The 25,831-nt window shown below is 38.8% G+C and overlaps 1 protein-coding gene across 1 annotated transcript in view; it reads right to left on the reverse strand.

Moving 5' to 3' along the window:
* SCAPER (S-phase cyclin A associated protein in the ER) overlaps positions 1–25,831 on the reverse strand; it is a 907,354-nt gene that overhangs the window by 626,516 nt on the left and 255,007 nt on the right. The window contains exon 9 of the mRNA XM_053719295.1: positions 2,026–2,247. Coding sequence (XP_053575270.1) covers positions 2,026–2,247 — 222 coding nt within the window. The remainder of the gene's footprint in view (positions 1–2,025; positions 2,248–25,831) is intronic.

Consider the following 25,831-nt stretch of genomic DNA (forward strand, 5'->3'; position numbering starts at 1 on the left):
TTAAAAAAAAAAAAATGTTTTGCATGCTTAAGACATGCTCCTTGAAAAGACTCTTGCGTATTGTTAAAGGGATAGTAAAGTCATAATTAAACATTTATGATTTAGACAGGGCATACAATTTTAAACAATTTTCCAATTTACTTCTAATATTCAATTTGCTTCTGTCTCTTGTTATCCTTTGCTGAAAGGTTCATCTAGGTAAGATCAGGAGAACCTAATCTAGCTACTGATTGGTGGCTGCATATATATATTGATTGTCATTGGCTCACTCATGTGTTCAGTTAGAAACCAGTAGTGCATTGCTGCTCCTTTAACAAATTATACCAAGAGAATGAAGCAAATTTGATATTAGAAGTAAACTGGGATTTTGTTTAAAATTGTATATTCTACCAAAATCATAAAATAAAAATTTGGGGTTTCATGTCCATTTAAGTTTATAACCTTTGCTGTGGCCAATTACAACCAGAGATAAATGAGCTCCTGCACATATCAAGCAATAACTGTATTACACATAGGAGGTCAATGTTCTGAATTCCCAGGAAGGGACTCCAGGCTCACTGGAGGCAGTGGAAAAACTACAACATTTCATAGGTAAACGCCAGTAAAAGCTGACAAACATGTTATGGGGACTGGAACTTTAATGTCCCTTTAAATGTAGTTGTTTTAAAAATGATGCAAGAACATTACTATCTACTCCTGCTTTGCCATGTTATATTGCCTTTGTAGCAACTGTAATGCTTTTGTTTTATTAATAATAATAATAGTGTAACAATAAAAAACCCAGATATATACCTTAAAACACAATGGGACATATTACAAGTGGAGCGGAATTTAACGCTCCCACTCAAGTGCTAACTCCAGTACAAGTAAGTGGGGTAGCCCATTTTGTAGTTGAAAGTAAACTGTTTTTGCGTGAGTGCTAACCCAATATGCACAAAAAGCCGAACTCAGAATTGCGCGTAAACCCGATCACATATTCTCAAGTGCGCTAACCTGACATGAAAATGTGAATTTTTCACATTCCAATATTTTTCACATAGCACAATATGTTCTATTTATTCATAAATGCACATTTCTACATATATCTGGTGGTATTTTGATATATACTATATATATATATATATATATATATATATATATATATATATATATATATATATATATATAGGAATATCTATTTCTAAATACATAGAACATATTCATAAGTGCAGAACATTGGAATGTGAAATATTTACATTAAATACACACGTTTTCATCTACTTAACTGCAAAGGGCTCCAATGCACTTCTACATATGTCTATATGTGTGTACATATATATTTAAGTGTTTATATAGGTCTTTTTTCTAACACCTGAGACCTTATATCTTTGAGCACTTTTTTGTGCAATTTTTTTAAAATATTTTTTATCATATAGTGTTTTTATGAGTGTAACTGTACTCTGTAATGTATTTTTTGTGTGTGTTGTGACACATTTTTTTTCCCAAAACAGTTATACAATGCTTTGAGGACACACTATCCCGACGAGCATTAACTTCAATTGAGCTTGAGATCTTTATTACTTTCGACTTGTAATACGAGCGAAAAACCTGATGCATACAAACACCCACTATAAACCCCTTTTTTGCTTACGCATAACTTAGCTCTCCACTCGTAATCTGGCCCACTATGTTTTGGCAGCACCAGGACCAGATTTTTACTAAAACTCATGATGCATTTACACATATAGCATTTATGCTGTTTATAGTGAAAATGGTATTATAAACACCTATGTGTACTGTGCCAAAAAAAATAAACTAATAATCATTAAGAAAAAATGGCAAAAGTACACTGTGCACCAAAACCAAACTAATGACAAGTACAAAACCTGTCCGCACTTAGGATGTATTCGGTTTATGTCTCGTATTTCATAAACCATACTTTTTCCATCAATATATGAAAGTATCTTTCTATATACTATCCACTTTGCATGTATAAAACAAACTATCATAATGAAGCAGAATATTAAGTAAAAAAAAAGTTCTTACCAATTTTCCAGCACTCACGTTTGAAAGGTCCATTTCACAGTCTGGCTTGCATCCTCCAACTAGGACAGAGTCTGAGCAGGTGGATGTCATCTCTGCCTTCCGCATTTTGGACAGCGGGTCTAGAAATACAACAGGGATGTCCAAAGAGGGTAGTGAAGGAACGTCTTTCTTGGGAAATGTCCCTGCAGTTTTAATTTCTCCCAAAGCATTATGGACTGTGTACTTAAAAAAAATAAAAAAAAATAAACTTACTGACAATTAAAATTCACACTCATTCAAAAATCTAATTTTAATGTATTTTAAAATTGTCAAATATGATATCTATAACAAAAGTGTAACATTTTGTTCTGTGGAAATAGTGCTCTAAACCTAAAAGTCTAAATAAGATTCTAACAACATTAATCTAAATTCTGTCTGTTCAATACATTTCCAAAGACAGTCAAAGTAAATGGGACAGAATACAAATTATTTGATTTTTATAACTGAATATTTAAAATAAATATGCGATTTGAAAACGTATACAATGGGTGCATACATTTGTATATAATTAAATGCATGAGCGGTTTTTGACTATTATTGAAATCAGTCATATAGCAGCAATACAGTAGCAATATTAATAATTTAACAAAAAATCTTCAGGGATCTCTGTTAGACACAACGAGTATAAAGTATCATTTTATGCAGACAATGTCTTGCTTTCTCTAACAAATCCCTCTATTTCGTTACCAGAAGTAGATAGAGAATTTAAAATATTTGGCAAATATTCAAACTTTTATATAAATGACCAAAAATCTGAGATCTACAATGTAAACCTCTCTCAGAGAGATTTCTACAGCCGATTGATCTCAACCTTTAAGGCTGTTAAATATTTTGGTGTATATATCTTTCTCGAGCTTCCAAACTTTTATTTGAGTTCAACTATTTCAATTGCCTAAATGCTATTAAAAGGGACCTGTAAGAGTGGAAAGACCGCCATTTATCTTGGTGGAGATGGATTCAAGAGCTAAATATGTTCTCAGTTTCTATCTTTCTTCCAAGGTCTTTTATTACTCAAATACAAAGATCTATTTATGATATGGGCTCTGACCCTGCATTAATAAGAAAACCATGTAGAGGAACCATGGAGATGGAGGATTGGGAGTCCCTTTGTTTTAATCTTACTACACAGCCATCAGTTTACAAAAAGTTCTTGATTCACACAGAAATAGCCATTAAATGTAATTTGAGAATTACACTATAACGTCGTGTGGTGGCCCGATGTGCTCTTTCTATTACCACCTCTGGAGAGGTAGGCAATCCTTTAATAGTGTGAATTAATTTTGAAGACAACCGTTGAGTGCAGCTGGCAACAGTTTCTGGAATACCTCTGATTCTGATGTTATTTCTCTGGCTGCGATTGTCAAGGTCCTCTACTTTGTCTAAAAAAAACTGATTGTTTCTTCATGATTATGAAGTTGTTTGGTAAATTGTTGGACATCATCATACAATGTTGCTTGGGCTCCTTCTAAGGTGGCCACCCTTTTCTTAACTCTTGTATTGTCCTTATGCAGTTCACCAAACAGGCCCCTAACCACTTTAAGGACTTAATACATACACTTTAAGGACTTCTTTGATGTAATTTTTTTTTTTTACACTTTCGAATATACACCCGATCACTGATAATCAATATCACTTCACATGAGATAACTTATATAATAACCATCCCAATCACGTTCACTTAACCTACTGATGCCAGGCAGTAGTAATTAATAATATTACTGAATTACAGTACATAATTAGCAATATGTCCTCACATCGTCTACGAGGATAAACAGACAACCCAAGGAATAACATCAGATTGCAATTGACCAATCACTTAACCGCTACAATGACTGACAGGTGTATGGACCAATAATAAGAGCACTAAACGGACAAGAACTAACGTTACTAAATGTAACTTTCTCATACGTATGAAGCTGGAAACACAGATACAGCAATTTTATATTTCCAGCATGGAAATTAGAATGTCCACAGTACCCTGAATAAAGAGAATTTAAGATTTTATATCATCAACCGAAATTCAACCAATCACATAATGGCAAATTGATGGACACATACACTGTCTAATCACTTAGCCGCCATATTGATTGACAGGTGCATGGACCAATGATGAGAAAACAAAAATGGACAAGTATTAACTTGAATAAAACACAATTTTCTCATACATATAAAGCTGGAGACACAGATAACTTAAATTATGCTTACCTGATAATTTTATTTTCTTCAGATGGAAAGAGTCCACACTTACATTCATTACTTTTGGGAATTCAGAACCTGGCCACCAGGAGGAGGCAAAGACACCCCAGCCCAAAGGCTTAAATACCTCCCCCACTTCCCTCATCCCCCAGTCGTTCTGCCGAGGGAACAAGGAACAGTAGAAGAAATATCAGGGTGAAAAGGTGCCAGAAGAACAAAAATAATAGACGCCCCACATAAAAATACGGGGAGCTGTGGACTCTTTCCATCTTAAGAAAAGAAAATTATCAGGTAAGCATAATTTAAGTTTTTCTTCATAAATGGAAAGAGTCCAGAGCTGCATTCATTACTTTTGGGAAAACAATACCCAAGCTATAGAGGATACTGAATGCAAAAACGGGAGGGTACAAGAGGCTGAACATTCTGAGGGCAACAAGCCTGAAAACCCCTACCCAACAACATCCCGCTTCGTCCGAAGGGGAGAACAACTTTGAAAAAAATGAAGAGGCCCAAAGACACTGACTGCAGATAGTCCACAAGCCTTGCTAGAGATTGCAGGAATTAGACTCGACAGCCACCAGGAGACACCGTCGCCCAGCAGTCCGTCTCCAAACAACACACCCCTTACTAAAGAAAGGGAACAAGCTACCGTGTTCTTCCACAAAGAAGAAAAGACACGGAGAAAAACATGAATGTACTTGTAAAGCGTGACTAATCCTCCTTAAGGGACTCAAGGCGCTGCCCATCTTATCAACCACGAAAGGAGGAGGGCTGAGTAGACCTCACCAGGGATCGAACTTGCAACCCTCGGTTAGCTACCGTGCAGAGTAGCCACAGTGCATTAGTATGCTGAGCTAGCTGTCTAGCTAGCATAAGGAACTCCAGACCAAAATAGACCCACCAGTCTCTAAGGAAACAAGGGGAGGCAACACCCAGACCCCAGAAAAACAGAAACCATGGGATTAGGCTGGGAGTCTGAAACAGAGAGGATCTTCCTCTAACACAGTGCCACCGAAACGAAACCTCGTGCAGCAAGCTCAGATAGGTCTGATGAACAACACCTGATGCAAAAACACTGCACGCTGAAGTCATAAAAAAATGACTCTGAAACTTAAATACTTGCAGGGCAAGCAGAAAACAGCTGAAGATAGGATCCTTCAGATTGCTAAGTATCCACTAACCAGCAGATAACGTTGCAGGCTATCTAAGAGCCGCCAGTCTTTCCCACAAATCTTGAACATGGAGAAAGGAGAAACCTCGAGGTTTACCGTACCTTGAATGCTCTGAGGACGAATTTAGCAGAGCAACATATCTCAGATCCTGCTCCAACACCGGACCAGCCCAAGCGACAGACATGTCTGATAGACAGGGGGGACAGAAAGACCCCAACCACAAGCCCCCTGGGAATGGAAAGAAAAACAGAGTTTGGGTGCCAACCCAATCAGCGCCTACAAAATAAGGCAATCCCAAGGAGAACTACCTAGGACCTGGAACAGAGAAAAGTGCAATAGATCCATAGGAAGACCTGTCACAACTCTCTTAGACAGTCTCTACATAGAGAGATCAATTTCCAACAAGTGGAAAAGAGCCCACAGAGCAACAGATGCTGCCCCTTACAGAAATAAGCCACCTGATCCAGCCTCCTAAACACAGGGCAGGACAATGACCCTCCAGAGAGAGGAAACCCCAGCTCATAAGGAAGATAAACTATCCCCTCAAAAGGGAAGGGCACAGATAAGAACAGCGTACCTGTCCACAAGACATAAAGCCATAGTATGATCAAAACACGGACCGAATGAAAAAATCATCCAGACACCACTGTTGACCCAACAGAGAAAAAACTCCCCATGAAGAGGAGCACACTATGTCCGAAGGAAAAGTCAAGCCTTAATAAAACCAGTACCCGAAAAAGGATGTGAACTCTGGCCTTCCTGCTTGCAAGCCCAATGAGCTAGCCCCTATGTCGCAACATAGGCTCCCTGAAAAAACTGGGTCGTCCAGAACCAGTCCACAGGATAATAAGTCTCCAGACATCCAAGAAGGATCCAAGACAAGAACCCTGGACCCAGAATCGTCGTAGAACGAACGACACCCCCAGGGAACACAAGATATCCCATCTGAAGCAATCAGACCTCACAGGGGATCATAATCTGGGAACCCGGAGAAGGGTACAGGACTCACTCCTAATTCCCAGCCCAAAGGGAAGAGAACACCCTTGGCCGGAGGTCAACACCCCCCCAACAAGGTGCTAGGCCGCGACAAAGTCACGTAATTTCTCTAGCGCCCATAGGCCCCAAGGGCAGCACAAAGGGAAATGAGAACGAGAATAGAGTCACCCGAAAGAGAGTAGAAAAGAAAGGCTAGTCTCCATAATCCTTTCAGATTAATGTTCCAGAGGACCACACCAAATGGAGAAGAATGCAAAGCATCCCAAACCCAGGTAGAAAAACACCCCCTAAGCAAAATGCTTGGAAAAAGAGACATCACCTCCTATTGCCCCTGATATGGAGATGACTAACACCCGAAGGAAGACAGAGCCTCACAGCCATAAAAACCAGACGAAGTCCAGAAAGTCTCAACCCAAAGGAAGAGAGCCTCTAAAAGGAACAAGTCCTAAAAGGACACGTCCAAAGAGACCATGAAAGGCAAAACCGTAAGAATGGCGATATGAAGGCCCTAAATCCTCCAAGCCTCCAACCCACAACAGGAAGGAACACGGAAACGACTGAGCATGTCGCTACGGATCTCAACGGAGTCCCGGCCCACTAGACTGAAAAGCGAATGAGGAATGAACCAATCCCCCATGATCCTAAGCAACCATGGACCCTCAAGTACTCTCAGGATGCTAGTTACAGCTTGTAAAATAAAACAAGTAAACAACACAAATCATATTGTGATCACTAGGCGCCCTCACTGGACCAACCGGACATAAAAAAGCGCCACTTGTCTAAGCTAGGCCTCAAAGACAGAATGATCTGTACCCAGTCAGGACCAGCCTGAAACCAAGGGCTCCAACGCTGTCAAGGCCACATAGAGTCTCCCCCGAGATGGAGGGATAAAGAACAGTCAGACAAACTTTTATAAACCGTGCGACCACAAAATCGCGAGTATCAATTCCAGAGAAGAAAGTTCCCCAAGGAAACATCACACCACAACATGAGCTCTAGACCAAATAAAAATCATACTCACCGGATGAAAATAAAGGATTAGGTAACCCATAGACTATCGCCCAGGAAGAACGGACAGACCCGCAGGACCAGTCCAACAGGGGCCCGAGACTTCCAAGCTCAGAACTGAAAAAGGATACACAAATAACAAAGACTATAAGAAGATTACTTCATCCCCTTATGTCTATGCATGCAAGCCAGTCGAAGCTTAAGACTGAGAATCCCCAAACCCATTAAGAGTGGGATCCTCCAGCAACGCAAAAAAAACGTGCCTTAGTAGAACACAAAGGCGCGCCAGTCTATAACGAAAGATGCAACATACCTCCGCCGGGACAAAAGAAAACACCGGTCCCGAAGGTTGACCCCCTGAGGCCTCAGGGACAGTCGCTCCCCCGGAGGGCTGAACTGGACCAGGCGATCCCATGCCAGACGAGCCCCGGTTAACGAACAATATCGTAAGCACACTCCCAGGAGGTGCAGATGCGCCAGCGCCAAAGATATGGCCATTCAGAACCGTGTCGTAACCTCTGGTGGGGACAGGCCACACTCCATAAAAGAATAAGTAGCGTTTGGATTACCTGCATGCGCAGTAAGAGTTGGTGGTAGGGAACTCATCTCGTGGGAAATAGAATCCCCAGAGGCGAATGGCTCAGTGGGCACCTGATTCCCTGATCCCGAGGAACAGAGCACTCTAAAACGGCATTCGGAACATAACTGATGGGCATGTATCATCCAGGCCAATTCATATTCTTCGCAAGAAGTAGAGTCTGAATCAGAGACATTCATCTCCAAAAAATCAGAATCCTCCATAACTGGGACACTGATTAAAAAATCTAAACGGCACCTTACACCCCCAATGGCTGGGGCACTCACCACCAACAGAGAACGAGACACCAGCGGACTAGGATTTCTCCGTCGCCACGTGGTCAGGAATGCAGAAATGGAGTCACAAGTTAAACCGTGCAGTCCATGCAAAAGCGTGCCCGACCGTAAAGGCCGTGTCACTAGACATAGGCTGTTATGTTCCAAAATAGCCATGAGCCAAAGCAACACTACACAGTAGCAGACAGAATCACATAACAAACATGATTATAAACCCCCCTGTTCAATAGCCCCCCTCAGGAGATATTAACCCTTGATTCCTAGATACAAAAAGGAGCCTCACTGAGACCCTATGTTAAAGTTATTCCCCCCAAAGGTTGTAGCCCCTCTCGGATAAACAATTGTAATTACAATACATCAATGATGAAAGTACAAGGAAACGATCTTATCAGAATCTACGCCGTGGAACAGAAACACGGCCCTTCAAGTGTGACAGATAGTAGCGTCGCTCCTGCCATGGACTTGAGAGAAAAAAGCAGGCAGCGAAACTCGTCAATGCTGATTGCTTGTGGAGCTGTTAATATGAGTCGGGATGGTTTCACAGAAAGACTCTCCCTGCACCCATGTTCTCACTGAGAGGCTGACAGGACTACTTAAAACTCCAGTCCCATGCCGAACAGCACTAACCTCCATAAGAGACTATCTAAAACTTCTGACACTTCTCTGCCAACCTCCTGGGACGAAAGGCAAAGAATGACTGGGGGATGAGGGTAGTGGGGGTGTCTGAGGTGTCTTTGCCTCCTCCTTGTGGCCAGGTTCTGAATTCCCAAAAGTAATGAATGCAGCTGTGGACACCTTTCCATTTATGAAGAAAATAGCAATTTTACATTTCCAAAATGGAAATTAGAATGTCAACAGTATCTGAATAAAGAGAATTTTATGTTTTACATCATTAGCCGAAATTCAACCAATCATACAATGGCAAATTAATGGGGGGACACACCGTCCAATCGCCACTCCACCAATAAGATTGATTGTCAAAACAGCCAATCAGGAACTAATAGAAAGTATTTAAGTCACGCGAGAAGATGGTCAGATCTCACTGTTCTCCTTTTTTTTTAAAAGCTATGCTCTCTCCATAATGTAACGGTACCATAGGTATATATAAGCGATACAAGAGGTATTATTACAATTTGGTATTAATAGGTAACCTTGCTACTACCAGCTCTAACGGTATTATTAGGTATAAGTGTCTGGTACCTTTAGAGATCTTTATTTGTTATTTCAGTATTAAAAAGTATAGATATCTGGCGATAATATATTTATCTGGTATTAAAAGGTATAGGCGTCTGATATTATTAGACACTATTATCTGGCCATAGAGGGTAACTGTATTTTACGGTTACCTATCAGTATTACAAGGTATAGGATCCGGCTTAAGCTATTGTTAACTGATATTACAAGGTAACTTTGCACTTTTAGTTACAACGGTATTAAAAGGTATAGGCGCCTGATATCAAATAGCCACCACTATCAGGCATTTAAAGGTTATTCTATTTTACAATTGGCCTTTGTATTAAAAGGTATAGGAATCTGAAACACAGACATTAGATATTTACCCTTAGAGACCTCCATTTGTTATTTCGGTATTAACAGGTATAGGAATCCAGCAAAGATATTGTTATCTGGTATTATAGAATTGGTCTTGGTAATAAAAGGTATAGGAATCTGTAACCCAGATATCAAGATATTAACCCTTAGAGACCACCCACTGTTATTTGAGTATTAAAAGGTATAGGAATCCAGTAAAGATATTGTTTTCTGGTATTAAAGGTATAGGAGTTTGATATTATTAGACACCACTATTTGGTATCTGAGGGTAACTATATCTTCCAATTACCTATCAGTATTTACAGGTACAGGATTCCGGCCATTAAATTATTATCCGGTATAAATAGATGACTTCCCATGCTTAATACCAATGGTATTAAAGGTATAGGTGCCAGATATCTAATAGACACCACTATCTGGCATTTAAACCACCTGAAAGTATATCAATTGGTGGCATAATTACATTTATATAGGGTTTTCCTAAACTAGGAGGTTAACCTGGAGACACTTATAATTATTTTATACCACTAGAGGAGCATTTGCTATTTTTAAACCTATTTTATTTTCTTTATTTTTAGTAAAAGTTAAGTTTTATCCTTTGTTTGACATCACAAAACTTTGCTTATATTACCAACTCAATAAGCGTTATGAGTGCTATATTTGTACTCTTCTTTTCAGCTTTCAGCTGAATCTGTTGTGAATTTCAATGTAAGTACAAGCACCTACCCCAATTCAATATATTACATAGAGAATTACTATAAAAGGGAACGTTTCTCACAATCCCAAGTAGTGCCATTGGTGCCCCTTTTTTTGCTATGAGTGGAAAGACCGCCATTTATCTTGGTGGGGATGGATTCAAGAGCTAAAAATGTTCTCCAAACAGTTCTATCTTTATTCCAAGGTCTTTAATAACTCAAATACAAAGGTCTATTTATGGTATGGGCTCCGGCCCTGCATTAATAAGAAAACCATGTATAGGAACCATGAATATGGAGGATTGGGAGTCCCTTTGTTTTAATCTTACTACACAGCCATCAGTTTACAAAAAGTTCTTGATTGGCACAGAAATAGCCATGAAATGAAATTTGAGAATCGCACTATAACGTCTTGTAGGGGCCCGATGTGCTCTTTCTATTACCACCTCTGGAGAGGTAGGCAATCCTTTAATGGTGTGAAATAAATCTTGAAGACAACCGTTGAGTGCAGCTGGGGCAATAGTTTCTGGAATGCCTCTGATTCTGATGTTATTTCTCTGGTTGTGATTGTCAAGGTCCTCTACCTTGTCTAATAAAAAGTTGATTGTTTCTTCATGATAATGAAGTTGTGTGGTAGATTGTTGGACATCATCATACAATGTTGTTTGGGCTGCTTCTAAGGTGGCCACCCTTTTCTTAACTTTTGTATTGTCCTTACGCACCAAACAGGTCCTTAACCACTTTAAGGACTTAATACATACTCTTTAAGGACTTCTTTGATGTCATTTTTTGATGAGGGTTTTCAGGTCTTCTTTGGTAATGTTAGAATCAGTATTTGAGTTGGTTTTGTGGGCCTGTGCTGATACTTGATTTTTATGAGGGTCTGGTGGTCCATCTGCAAAGGGATTGTGTGGTTTCAATTTTGGTTCAATGTTGCAGATTTTAGGGATTTCTCAATTTTGTTTGCTTTCTTACAAGGCATAACAGTATATTAGAAATTGTTTATTGTTTGCAAGCATATAGATATATATAATTTGGAGACTTGATTTATACTTGTGAGTTAACCTGTAACAGCGGAGTGGCGTCTGGACTTATACAGGTAAGTTAAGACAGAATGTTCAGAATGTTAGGTCTGTTAAATAATAAATACCAATGCTGGTAAATGCACTTCAGATCTATAAATGCTGCTAGATTTGCAGAAATTCTTGTTAGTAGATAAAACAGATTAATTTAAATCTGACTCAAGTACTGGGATAATATATGACAGATCTAGGTGCACTAAAGCCCTCAGTTGCAGTAAACAGGTGATCCTTAAAGGGACAGTCTACACCAGAATTTTTATTGTTTTAAAAGATAGATAATCCCTTTATTACCCATTTCCCAGTTTTGCATAACCAACACAGTTATAATAATATACTTTTAACCTCTGTGATTATCTTGTATCTAAGCCTCTGCAAACTGCCCCTTTTTTCCGTTCTTTTGATAGACTTGCAGTCTAGCCAATCAGTGCCTGCTCCCAGATAACTTCTTGTGCACGAGCACAGTGTTATCTATATGAAATACGTGAACTAACACCCTCTAGTGGTGAAAAACTGTTAAAATGCAATCTGAAAGAGGTGGGCTTCAAGGTCTAAGAAATTAGCATATGAACCTCCTAGGTTAAGCTTTCAACTAAGAATACCAAGAGAACAAAGCAAAATTGGTGATAAAAGTAAATTGTTTAAAATTACATGCTCTATCTGAATCATGAAAGTTTATTTTGGCATAGACTGTCCCTTTAAGGACAAGTTCAATAAACTATATTTGAAGCTGTAGGTCTGCTTGAAGCTGAACAACAACCATGTTCTCAATGAACCCAAAAAACTCATTAATATCAAAGCTGAATATTTTTGGAAGTAGTTTTTAGTTTGTTTTTAGTTTTAGCTATTTTAGGGGGATATCTGTGTGTGCAGGTGACTATTACTGTGCATAATTATTAGGCAACTTAACAAAAAACAAATATATACCCATTTCAATTATTTATTTTTACCAGTGAAACCAATATAACATCTCAACATTCACAAATATACATTTCTGACATTCAAAAACAAAACAAAAACAAATCAGTGACCAATATAGCCACCTTTCTTTGCAAGGACACTCAAAAGCCTGCCATCCATGGATTCTGTCAGTGTTTTGATCTGTTCACCATCAACATTGCGTGCAGCAGCAACCACAGCCTCCCAGACACTGTTCAGAGAGGTGTACTGTTTTCCCTCCTTGTAAATCTCACATTTGATGATGGACCACAGGTTCTCAATGGGGTTCAGATCAGGTGAACAAGGAGGCCATGTCATTAGATTTTCTTCTTTTATACCCTTTCTTGCCAGCCACGCTGTGGAGTACTTGGACGCGTGTGATGGAGCATTGTCCTGCATGAAAATCATGTTTTTCTTGAAGGATGCAGACTTCTTCCTGTACCACTGCTTGAAGAAGGTGTCTTCCAGAAACTGGCAGTAGGACTGGGAGTTGAGCTTGACTCCATCCTCAACCCGAAAAGGCCCCACAAGCTCATCTTTGATGATACCAGCCCAAACCAGTACTCCACCTCCACCTTGCTGGCGTCTGAGTCGGACTGGAGCTCTCTGCCCTTTACCAATCCAGCCACGGGCCCATCCATCTGGCCCATCAAGACTCACTCTCATTTCATCAGTCCATAAAACCTTAGAAAAATCAGTCTTGAGATATTTCTTGGCCCAGTCTTGACGTTTCAGCTTGTGTGTCTTGTTCAGTGGTGGTTTCAGCCTTTCTTACCTTGGCCATGTCTCTGAGTATTGCACACCTTGTGCTTTTGGGCACTCCAGTGGTGTTGCAGCTCTGAAATATGGCCAAACTGGTGGCAAGTGGCATCTTGGCAGCTGCACGCTTAACTTTTCTCAGTTCATGGGCAGTTATTTTGCGCCTTGGTTTTTCCACACGCTTCTTGCGACCCTGTTGACTATTTTGAATGAAACGCTTGATTGTTCGATGATCACGCTTCAGAAGCTTTGCAATTTTAAGAGTGCTGCATCCCTCTGCAAGATATCTCACTATTTTTGACTTTTCTGAGCCTGTCAAGTCCTTCTTTTGACCCATTTTGCCAAAGGAAAGGAAGTTGCCTAATAATTATGCACACCTGATATAGGGTGTTGATGTCATTAGACCACACCCCTTCTCATTACAGAGATGCACATCACCTAATATGCTTAATTGGTAGTAGGCTTTCAAGCCTATACAGCTTGGAGTAAGACAACATGCATAAAGAGGATGATGTGGTCAAAATACTCATTTGCCTAATAATTCTGCACTCCCTGTATATGATAAATGTGAATTAACACCCTCTAGTGGTGAAAAACTGTCAAAATGCCCTGAGAGAAGAGGCGGACTTCAAAAGCTTAGAAATTTGCATATGAACCTCCTAGGTTTAGCTTTCAACTAAGAATACCAAGAGAACAGCAAAATTGGTGATAAAAGTAAATTGGAAAATTGTTTAAAATTACAGTCTCTATCTGAATCATGAAAGTTTATTTTGGACTAGACTGTCCCTTTAAACATCCTGCTTGTTGTATAGGGAGGAACATGAATATTGCTATCCAACAGCACTATTCATTTTCATCTTGCACACACTCAAAGATGTCAGGAAAGCATGCCAAGGTGGCAAGATTTTCTAAAACTATACATTAGCATTAGAGATATGGTTACATCTTTCTAAGGCTCCTATGGGACTTAAAGAAACAGTATACATAATTGCATGTAATAGACACTACTATAAAGAAGAATATGCACAGATACTGATATAAAAATCCAGTCTAAAATCTTTTTAAAACTTTCTTAGCAACTCTCAATTTAGCACTGTTGATGTGGTTAGGCTGGGACACACACTGAAAGGGGCTGAGAAAGCATGATGAGAAGACACCTCCCCTCCCCTGCATATGAAAAGACCCATTATACAAACAGGAGCAAGCAGGAGTCTGTTGACTGTATACTGACATCTATCATTTTGGGGCTTAGGTAGAAGTCTGAAATCAGCACAATATTATTTAAAAATAGGCAAAACTATACATTTTTTACACAAACACTCCCAGATTGGTTATGTAAACGGATCATCTACAAAACATTTATGCAAAGAAAAATCCAGAGTTCAATGTCCCTTTAAACTGGGATGACTCTGAATTGGGAAACCTTGAAGGAAGGATCTTCTGCTGAGAGAACCACAGTGATGGAAATAACTTACAGTCATGCGAAAAATTAAGTACACCCTCTTTGAATTCTATGGTTTTACGTATCAGGACATAATAACAATCATTTGTTCCATAGCAGGTTTTAAAATTAGGTAAATAGAACCTCAGATGAACAACACCACATGACATATTACACAGTGTCATGATTTATTTAATGAAAATAAAGCCAAAATGGAGAATCCATGGGCGAGATTACATATGCAGTGTTGCGCGTAAAAGCTGGCGACGGCAGTTTTTACTCGGGTATTGCTATCACATATACGGCGCAGCATATAAATGTGGCGTGTATATTTTACCCGTCAACCGCTAATTTTACTCCCATAAACTAACATAGAACCTCGTCGCAAGTTGGCATCACATAAAGACTTACGCGGTGAAAATGGAGACATTTTACTCCATTTTCACCTCGCCACACATAGGCAGGTGCAGCAAGCCTTGCTCTAAGTATATGAGCACTGTAACTGCCTAGAAGTAATAACAAACACCTAACGCCTGCACAATATCTACCTGTCAACCGCCATCCCCCACACCGCAATATACCTAATAAATGTATTAACCCCTAATCCGCCTTCCCCCACAACGCAATAAACCTAAACTATTAACCCCTAAACCGCCACCCCCCACAACGCAATAAACCTAATTAAACTATTAACCCCTAAACCGCCACCCCCACAACGCAAATAACTAATTTAAACCCTAACCTAAAACCCCCTAAATTAACCCCAATTACATAAAATAAAAAAATACCAAGTTAAAATTAAAATAAAAAATCCTAACATTACTTAAAAAAACAACCTAAGATTAAATGAAAATAAATAAAAATTACAAAAAATAAAAAAGTCAAAAAGTAAAACAGAAAAAAATAAATAAAATTATGAAATTTTTTAAAATTAAACCTAATCTAATACCCCTGTAAAAATAAAAAGCCCCCCAAAATAAAAACACCCCCTAATCTAACACTAAGATATAAATAGCCCTTAAAATGGCCTTTTACCTCAAAAATATAAATTAAGCTCTTTTGCAGCCCATTAAAAAAAAAAATCCCTAATCTAAAAAAAAAACACCCCAAAAAATAAAAAAGCCTAAATCTAACCCCAAAATAGGTACTCACCATTCCTGAAGTCCGGCGGTGAAGGTCTTCCAGGCAGCAACATCTTCATACAGCGCGGGGACCTCTTCTATCTTCATCCAGGGCGAAGGAGGAGCAGAGTGGAGGTCGCCGCGGAACAGGACCGGCAGTCACGGAGCCATCCAGCGTGCAGGATCCTCTTCATGCGATCTCTGTCGCACACTGAAGCTTTAATGCAAGGTACCCGTTTTATATTTGGGGTACCTTGCATTCCTATTGGCAGAAAATTTCAAATCAGCCAATAGGATGAGAGCTACTGAAATCCTATTGGCTGATTGTTTTTAGATGAGGGATTATTTATTTTAATGGGCTGCAAAAGAGCTGATTGCCCTTTTAAGGGCAATGCCCATACAAATGCCTATTTAATACTTTAATTAAGTTATTTACGTTGTGGGTGAATGGCGGATTAGGGGTTAATACATTTATTAAGTAGTTTGTGATGTTGGGGTTGGCAGATTAGGGGTTAAAGGGACAGTCTACTCAAAACTAAACTTTCATGATTCAGATAGGGCATGCAATTTTAAACAACTTTCCAATTTACTTTTATCATCAAATTTGCTTTGTTCCCTTGGTGGTATTTTTGAAAAGTTAAACCTAGCTAGTCTCAAACTGATTTCTAAACAGTTGAAAACCGCCTCCTAGCTCAGAGCATTTTGAAAGTTTTTCACAGTTGGACTGTGCTAGTTCACATGTGTCATATAGATAACATTGTGCCCACTCCCGTGAAGTTATTTGGGAGTCTTCACTGATTGACTACACTGCATGTCTGTCAAAGGCACTTAGATAAGGAGGCTGTCTGCAAAGGCTTAGATACAAGGTAATCACAGAGGTAAAAAGTATATTAATATAACTGTGTTGGTTATGCAAAAACGGGGAATGGGTAATAAAAGAATTATCTATCTTTTCAAATAAGAACAATTTTGGTGTAGACTGTCCCTTTAATCACATTTATTAGGTATATTTCGTTGTGGGGGGGTGGCAGTTTAGAGGTTAATACATTTATTATTATTTGCAATGTGAGGTGATGGCTGGTATATTGGTTTTGACGTGGCAGGCTTTTTTTGGGGAGCCGGGTTAGACTTTTACGGGTGATGTAACATATTTTTTTTTTCCTTAGGCGCTGGTAGCTTACATGCTGCCGTAAGTCACTGGCGACTCCAGAAAACAGAATTTATGTTTACCTGATAAATTACTTTCTCCAACGGTGTGTCCGGTCCACGGCGTCATCCTTACTTGTGGGATATTCTCCTCCCCAACAGGAAATGGCAAAGAGCCCAGCAAAGCTGGTCACATGATCCCTCCTAGGCTCCGCCTACCCCAGTCATTCGACCGACGTAAAGGAGGAATATTTGCATAGGAGAAACCATATGATACCGTGGTGACTGTAGTTAAAGAAAATAAATTATCAGACCTGATTAAAAAACCAGGGCGGGCCGTGGACCGGACACACCGTTGGAGAAAGTAATTTATCAGGTAAACATAAATTCTGTTTTCTCCAACATAGGTGTGTCCGGTCCACGGCGTCATCCTTACTTGTGGGAACCAATACCAAAGCTTTAGGACACGGATGAAGGGAGGGAGCAAATCAGGTCACCTAAATGGAAGGCACCACGGCTTGCAAAACCTTTCTCCCAAAAATAGCCTCAGAAGAAGCAAAAGTATCAAACTTGTAAAATTTGGTAAAAGTGTGCAGTGAAGACCAAGTCGCTGCCCGACATATCTGATCAACAGAAGCCTCGTTCTTGAAGGCCCATGTGGAAGCCACAGCCCTAGTGGAATGAGCTGTGATTCTTTCAGGAGGCTGCCGTCCGGCAGTCTCATAAGCCAATCTGATGATGCTTTTAATCCAAAAAACTCTAAGCCATCTCCGTGGAGATGTTGCCTGTACAACGGCAAAGAGAATGACTAGGGTAGGCGGAGCCTAGGAGGGATCATGTGACCAGCTTTGCTGGGCTCTTTGCCATTTCCTGTTGGGGAGGAGAATATCCCACAAGTAAGGATGACGCCGTGGACCGGACACACCTATGTTGGAGAAATGTGTATTTACGCACATTTCTGGACATCGCCAGTTTATCCAACTTACACTAGCGCGGTTTATGTGATTCCCTGATGTGCAAAGTGTATTTACGGATGATGAAGGTTTCAGCAGTTGCGCTGAAGCCTGCGCTGCATATGTCATCTTGCCCAATGTGTGAAAAACTAAGTACACCCTTACCGCTTCCATAGGAATTAAGAGACTGCGTAGCAGCCAGGTGCTGCTAATCAAATGCCCTTGATTAATTGATCATCAGCAAGTGTGACCACCTCTATAAAAGCTGAAGTTTTATCAGTTTGCTGGTCTGGAGCATTCAGGTGTGTGTGAACACAATGCCAAGGAGGACAGACATTAGCAATGATCTTAGAAGCAATTGTTTCTGCCCATCAATCTGGGAAGGGTTATAAGGCCATTTCCAAACAATTTAAAGTCCATCATTTTACTGTGAGAAAGATTATTCATAAGTGGAAAACATTCAAGTCAGCTGCCAATCTTCCCAGGAGTGGACGTCCCAGCATATTCACCCCAAGGTCAGACTTGCTCAGAGAAATTGCAAAACATCCAAGAGTTACATCTCAGACTCTTACAGGTCCCAGTTAGCATGTTAAATGCTAAAGTTCATGACAGTACAATTAGAAAAGCAAAGCAACTTGGGTGTTAAGTGCAGTTGGGGTTTTGGCGGTTATGGAATTAACTGATGTGTGGGAACAAGCTGTTAAATACTGAAGTAAAGGGCACTCGTCCTTTTACCATAGCTATTATAAATGACAGAAGAATGTTAAACAGGTTGCAATCTAGAGCTAAATGGGACCGTTTTTATCCTTGTTCACTATTTTATACAGAAAGTGAAACTACTTTTTAAAAAAAAATAAAAAAACAGCAGAGACAAAAATATATGAGATTAGTCATAACATAACAACATTGCCAATAACATGAACAGCAGATTAAATCTATATGACCATAAGTTTTTGATAAAAAAACTGAAGTGCCAACACAAATAAACTTTACCACTGATCAAGTCACTAAGAATACCGCAAACCAAAAAGACAGTTCAGTTACCGTACACTGTAAAGTGAATACAAAGGAGAAAAGAGAATGTTGTCTCAGAATACCCAGTAGACCAGGGTGTTTGGCAGTTTAATATACATGTTGTCAGTTACTCCTCCCATACCAGCCACTCCCACTCAGGGATAAATCTCATTCATCTTCTCTTCCTCACGCAAGCAACTTTTTCACTTTTGTATGTGGTGTATGAAATAAGAAAACCACAAAGATTTTGGATTTCCTCTTTACCCCTCTGCAAACAATGAACAGTGCAGAGAGCTCACATAGCACATTGTCCTCATGCCAAAACATATTTCTATATTCAAGGTTTAACCTGCTTACAGCAAATATCTTTAGTGGTTTGGGAAGTTTTCCGGAGTAAACCTTGGAATGATATAAAGGTTTTACAATCCTATTACTCATTGAGAGGCTGCCAAAGATTGTGCCCATTAATCCCTAGGATGTTCTTTGCTTCTGTGTCTGTGTTGGTGATGATTTCCTTGAAAAACATGTTTAGTACAATGATATAATTGAGCAGAAATCTTTGATTTACTATGACAGTGGGGTCACAGAATGTTAGTAATACAGACTTACTCAATTAACAATTGGATAGAAACATACTGTATCTGTTTGTACAGAAATGTTTAGGTTTAAGACCTTCAGCCCCTAAAATGTAATTTAACAAATAGAAAAAAATATATTAAAAAAGAGGGCCTACTATGTTGTAATTTTAAACAAAGAATAAAATGTAATAATCACCTTAGTGGGACTGATATCAAGTGTGGCATTTATTTTACTAGAAAAAGAGAAATAAATAGAAAGTGAGTGGGTTTGGAGACAGGTCTTCTGGTCCCAAGGATTTTATTTATTGTATTTATAATGTTCACAACCATATAATGCTATCAATACAGGGGGTTAACAACAAACACATTGCACTTGTCCTCTGTGTCGCCAATAGTCATTGCTATCAAAAATTTCATTACACCCTAAAATTATAACCATTTCCTCTTCTTTCTTAAATTAACTTGTAAAATAAATCATAATCATCATACAAACAACGTGCGCACACACAAAAAATCTAACTATCCGCCTAGCCACTTATCCCCACTGAGCCATAGGTAAAGGGTTTATGAATGCCCCAATGTAAACACCATTGCACTTCAAGACTCCAGGGCTTATGTGCAACTCCTCTTTTTAGCTCTTGGCTGGGACACTGGAGCATTCTGCCAGTTCAGCAGTGAGGATGGTACAGCCTAATCACACAATTGTTAACAAAAGTAACAGAAATAGGTCGTCTGTATGAAACTGAAAAGTAGATTTTTCCTATGGATTTCTTTTTATATAAAAATAAAAGATTTCTAAAGGGGTGTCTTTTCAAATGATAAAAACATCAGGTGTAAGATTGTTGAGAGGGATTTTAAGGGCTATGTTTACTGTCCTTTTAAATCAGTTAACTAATATTTATCATACTGATATTAACTGAATTCCCTGAAATCCTATTAAAAGGGACAGTATAAACAATTTTTTTCTCCCCTTTAATTTGTTCCTAAAGATCCATTATACCTGCTGGAGTGTATTAAATTGTTTATAACCAGCAGAAGAAATTATACTCCCAGTAGAGGCTGGAGATAAGTAATAAAATGTTAATTTTTAATTTTCGATCTAAGCATTAGGCTTTGGTAAACAAACATAGATAATGTAAAGAAGCGTGTATGTGAACATAAAGCGATACAATTAGATCTGTATTATCAGGCAAGCTTAACCAATTTACTCAGTTGTGGTTTCAAAGAACAAAACCAGCTATTTCATATGCAAAAATAAACCTACACATGCAATGTCTTACATGTAATACTCTGCAGCTGGTATAACAAGTCATTGGAAACACACAAAGGAAAAAACATATAACATTACACTGTCCCGTTAATGGTCCATGTATTTCTAAAAGTTTAAATCATGCCAAAGTAAGAAAAAATCTTTTTCATGGAAAAAACATTCACTAGAAAATTTGCTGACAAATAAGTGCATCTAAAACTATTTGCCCTTTGATAACAATAATTTAACAACCCACTAAATAATGAGAGAACTGTATCAGCACAGACCCGTGAAAGAGTGTGAGAAATATACTATTGATAGAGATTCCGATTTTGTAACCACTAGTTAATTGGGACTTTCTTTGGCAACCTGAACATTTGTCAGGCTCATAACTCAAATGATCTCAGATGGAGCTGCTCAGAAATCTGATCCAAAAAAAAAATCACTGAGAATATAAGAAATCATGATAAAATGCAGGAGTATTAGAATACAGTACTTGTCTAACAGGATTAAGGCTTTCAAAAAGCATGCTAAGAGTTTAATCCCATTATGGTCAGCTTTCAACTGCTTGGCAAGCCATTTTATCATGAATATAAAGGGGAAAACATGCAAACAGAGAATACAGATAAGGAAATTATTGGCAAGCAGATATAAAAACCAGACCCCTGTGCACTATAACTATTTAGTCTCCAATAATATAAATCACTGTATGCTGTAATATAACTAAATGCATCATTTATAACTCTCAGCCTTCAAAGTAACACAGATAAATATATTAATGGTTGTGACAATTTTCATTACTTCTGTTTACAGAGGTTTTTTTTCTCAACATTTACTAAAGAAAAAAAGTAGTCTACTGTGCAGGCACAATTCCCTTTTGTCTGAATTACACTCTGGTATTACAGGGGTATCCTCAAGAAAACAGCAAAACATCCCTACACATTTTCACTACTAAACCATCATAACTAGTTTATAACACAAACATTTTACTGAATGAAGGAAAAAGGTGACTACTCCAACGAACCTCTATGACAAATCTCCCTTCAAATACAACCTAGAGTATCATTATTTAGTTACAATGTATGTTGACACATATGATGCTAATGTATCAAGACACATACAGTTTGCTGTTTTCTTTTTGAATGATATTTTGTACAAACAGGATTTAATCCTTAAAGAGACGGAAAGGTATTGGAATTTGTATGGGCGTACACAGAAATGTAATTTTTACAGTAGGGAAAAAAGTGAAATGTGCACAGATAATATTTTATATATATATATATATATATATATATATATATATATATATATATATATATATATATATATAAAAAATATATATATATATATATATATATATACACACACACAGGTGTATATATATATATATATATATATACACATACATACATACACACACACATGCATACATACACACATACATGCAGGGGTTGAAAAAGTAGCCCAAGAGCTAGTAGTCCAATTAAATTTCTTAGTGGTCCCACTTTTTCAACTTCAAATTTCCAAGATGTCATACGTAAACTTATATTACGCCGTTATATGCTTCTAATATAGTATTAAGAATAAAACACTATTTGTATACAATTATATACCAATAAATATTTTAATCGTAGTCTCATACCTAAAAAGAGAATATTCTTGATCACATGGCAGCAAGCTGAGGCAGGAATAATTGCACACATACTGTACATATATAAACAGGGATATACACACACTCAGATTTATACGTACACACACACACAATCACAGATACACACAAACACTCACACACACAAACACTCTCTCATACAAGCTCTCTCTCACACACTCTCACACACTCTTACAAATAAGACTCACACACACTTTTAAAGACTCTGTCACACAGTTTCTCTCACATATATTCTCACTTCCTCACACACACAGCCTATTGCTCACTCACATATTTTCACTATCTAACACACACAAACTCTCTTACACACAATTGTTTTGCAGTTACTTTAGAGGTGGCACATTTATTACTGTAGAACCCCTACTTCTTAAAGGCACTAACAGCCATACCTTTACAAGGTAATTTACATATCCTATGCTACAGCAGGACAAGGAGAATGATAAATAAGAAAAGTAGGAATAAGTATTTATGATAGCCTCTGCCATCTCCACTGTACAGCCATTGATAGGGTACAAGCTAAGGTTGCTAAAAAAAAAAAAAACTAAAGACAAACTTTTAACCATCATCTTTTTCAGGCAAGGCATATTTTATACTGACCAGATTAGGGGATTCATTCTGCATGTAACTTTATAGACACTTTGTTTTCTGTTATTTATCACCCTATCATTTGGGAATATTGACCTGAGAAGTGCAGTGCTACTGGGAGTAAACTGCAACAGCCTCTACAATGACTTTATTTGAAAATTGTTGTGTGGGGCAGTATTAGAAAAAGTAGTAGTAACATAATATGAGAACATCATCATTTAAAATTGTTCCAGCAGAAGAGGGCGGAGCCAGCAGCCGAAGCAAGCAGTCGCATTTACTCTAAGCTCCAGCTAAAGTGTGCTATAAGGGCACAAAAAAAGGACATATTGCCTACTTTAAATGATCTCTCTCCTATACATAAGCTTTGTGAGAGCCGATGGAACCTTTTTACATCTCTTTGAAGAGTCAAATGTCCCCTTAGATCAACAAGTAACATTGCTGTGTGCTGAGGCCTACGTGGCATTTCTGGCCCTGACTCTACAGTAGCTCCTATGGGGAAACCCGGGTCTTCTCCTGAGTACATGTTTCTTTATCGTTATTGAAACCGGATCCTCGAACAAAGGCATATAGTTAACGATACATTAGAAGCTTAAACTCTGCACACTCCTGTTTGACATCTTGATCAGAATAACCTGGGTCACTACAAAGATGGAGTCTTATATTTATGAAGACCCGTCTAACATTCAGGAGGTAATTGTCTTTTTAATAAAGGAGGTGGGCACTCGTCTAGATTATCACCAGGCGCTCTTCAGAGCTACTCTGAGGGATGTGGTCAGTCTGCCCTCCGCCGATGCGCTGCCTGAAGCTATACCTAATAGCAGCAACATTATGCTACACACCGGCGAGGGCGCTGTGGGGCCCCAGCGCTACTTACCAGCCATGTCTAGTGCGCTGCGAGTTCAGGTGAATTTATGGAAGGATAATGAATGTGGCAAAGAACCGAAGCGGAGGAAAGTGACATCAGTGGCCCCCCATCACATATGTGCTGCAGAAGGTCTGGTAACATCAGAAAAGAGGCGGTCATTTGTGCTTGTGAGTACAGCGGGGCCAACCTGGGAGGCGCCATTACTTTACTGCACACAAGCTTTTCCACATGGGAGACTTAGAGGCTTCAACCATGAAATCTTGGAGTTTCAATTTGCAATGTGGTCTTTTGGACCAAGAGTGGGGGTGGGATAGGCGACAGGCTCCCACTCTAGCCTCTGTGCCTTCAGTGTACTGTGGCCAAAATTGGTAACTATCAACCCAGAGGCTATTTTCGTGTTTTGTGTGTGGATGCTTTCACTTACTAAGGCCCAGTTGAGATATGATCCCCTTCTGCTCTGCGGAGCACATTTAGCGTTACTCACATTATTGCGGTACTGGGACACACTTTTGCCTAGCTTAGTGATCTAGATTGCCTGGATTTTTCAATGTTGTCCTTATACTAAGGGACTCCAGTACAGAATTCTTCTTACACCTCCAGTAAAGTTTGTAATATGTTAAGCTCCTAGTTTGAGTCCCATAATCCACATTATTTTCTGCTGGAACTCTCCTGATACATGGACATTGCTGCAAGACGTCTGTAAATACTAGGTTCCTGCTTGAGCAACCTCACAATTCTTTTTATCTAGAGGACGACATGCGTGTATTGTCTTGCAAGTATCCTTATACCATTGAATGTGTTCATTAACCTTCTAATGTAAAGATGTCCTCTCCTTCTTGACCTTAAGATCGAGCTATGTGAAGTGTTTTACTAGCCATACATTAACGATAAACTGAGGGTGGGCATATTCATAGGATTAAATATTGTACTTAAATACTCTTAGCCTAACTTACTACTGTAACATCTGTAGGCTATACCATTGTAGTTTTATATAAGGTCAGCACCTATATAACTTACTTGGGCAATGAGTCTGTTCAATATACCCTCCAAGCCCTAACTAGATATATTCTAGACATTGTTTTAGGCTGTCTTTAGTCAATAGATTCCATACTGTTAAGCAATGTTCGGCTTTTATGGTCAATATCACTGGCTATTTTTATATCCCTTTGACATGAGTAATGGCAACCTAGGTATAAGGTAGTACAAAACTAAAAGTTCCATGGGCTATATTGCAATTTTAAAGTTCACGACTAGTGCTTTTCTTGTATCCCACTGATATGTAGTATTGATGTTATCGATCCCATTTCATATATCATTTTTCACTGTTATTGTAGTTGATAGTAATCAGGCATATACAGCTGGTCACTCCATGGATGCCTCACTTGAGTTTGGTATACCCAAAGTTCCTCTCCTACCCTCAGCCGGCGAGGGAGAGATGGAATCCAATTAATAGTACTTACTGACGAGTGTTACATCCATTGGCTACTTATGGTTGGTTATATTTACGTATATGTTTGTGTATAGATACAAATACTTTTATGTTTTTATGTGTCAAGCCAGCCCATATATTTTAGCTTTAGCCCACTCAGATTCTATTATAAGTATATATAGAGTCACTTTGGAGAGAAGTAGATAGCTGTTCTGTACTAACTATATATTTAACCCCCCCCCCCCCGCCGGTTTAACGTGAGTTCCTGGGGGGTAATATTTAGCCATACACTTAGATACTGTTCACCCTTATCTTAGGTGGACAAACAAGCGGTGTTTATCCGCTATTGATATTGTAATGATATAAGTTGCTCTTATAGTTCTGTTTATAAAGAAACTGAGGACAGTTTATTAAAGTATCTAGCTCCTAACTAATTCTTCCCGACTTGC

Source organism: Bombina bombina, chromosome 6 (genome assembly GCF_027579735.1).
Source record: "Bombina bombina isolate aBomBom1 chromosome 6, aBomBom1.pri, whole genome shotgun sequence".
Taxonomy (NCBI): Eukaryota; Metazoa; Chordata; class Amphibia; order Anura; family Bombinatoridae; genus Bombina; species Bombina bombina.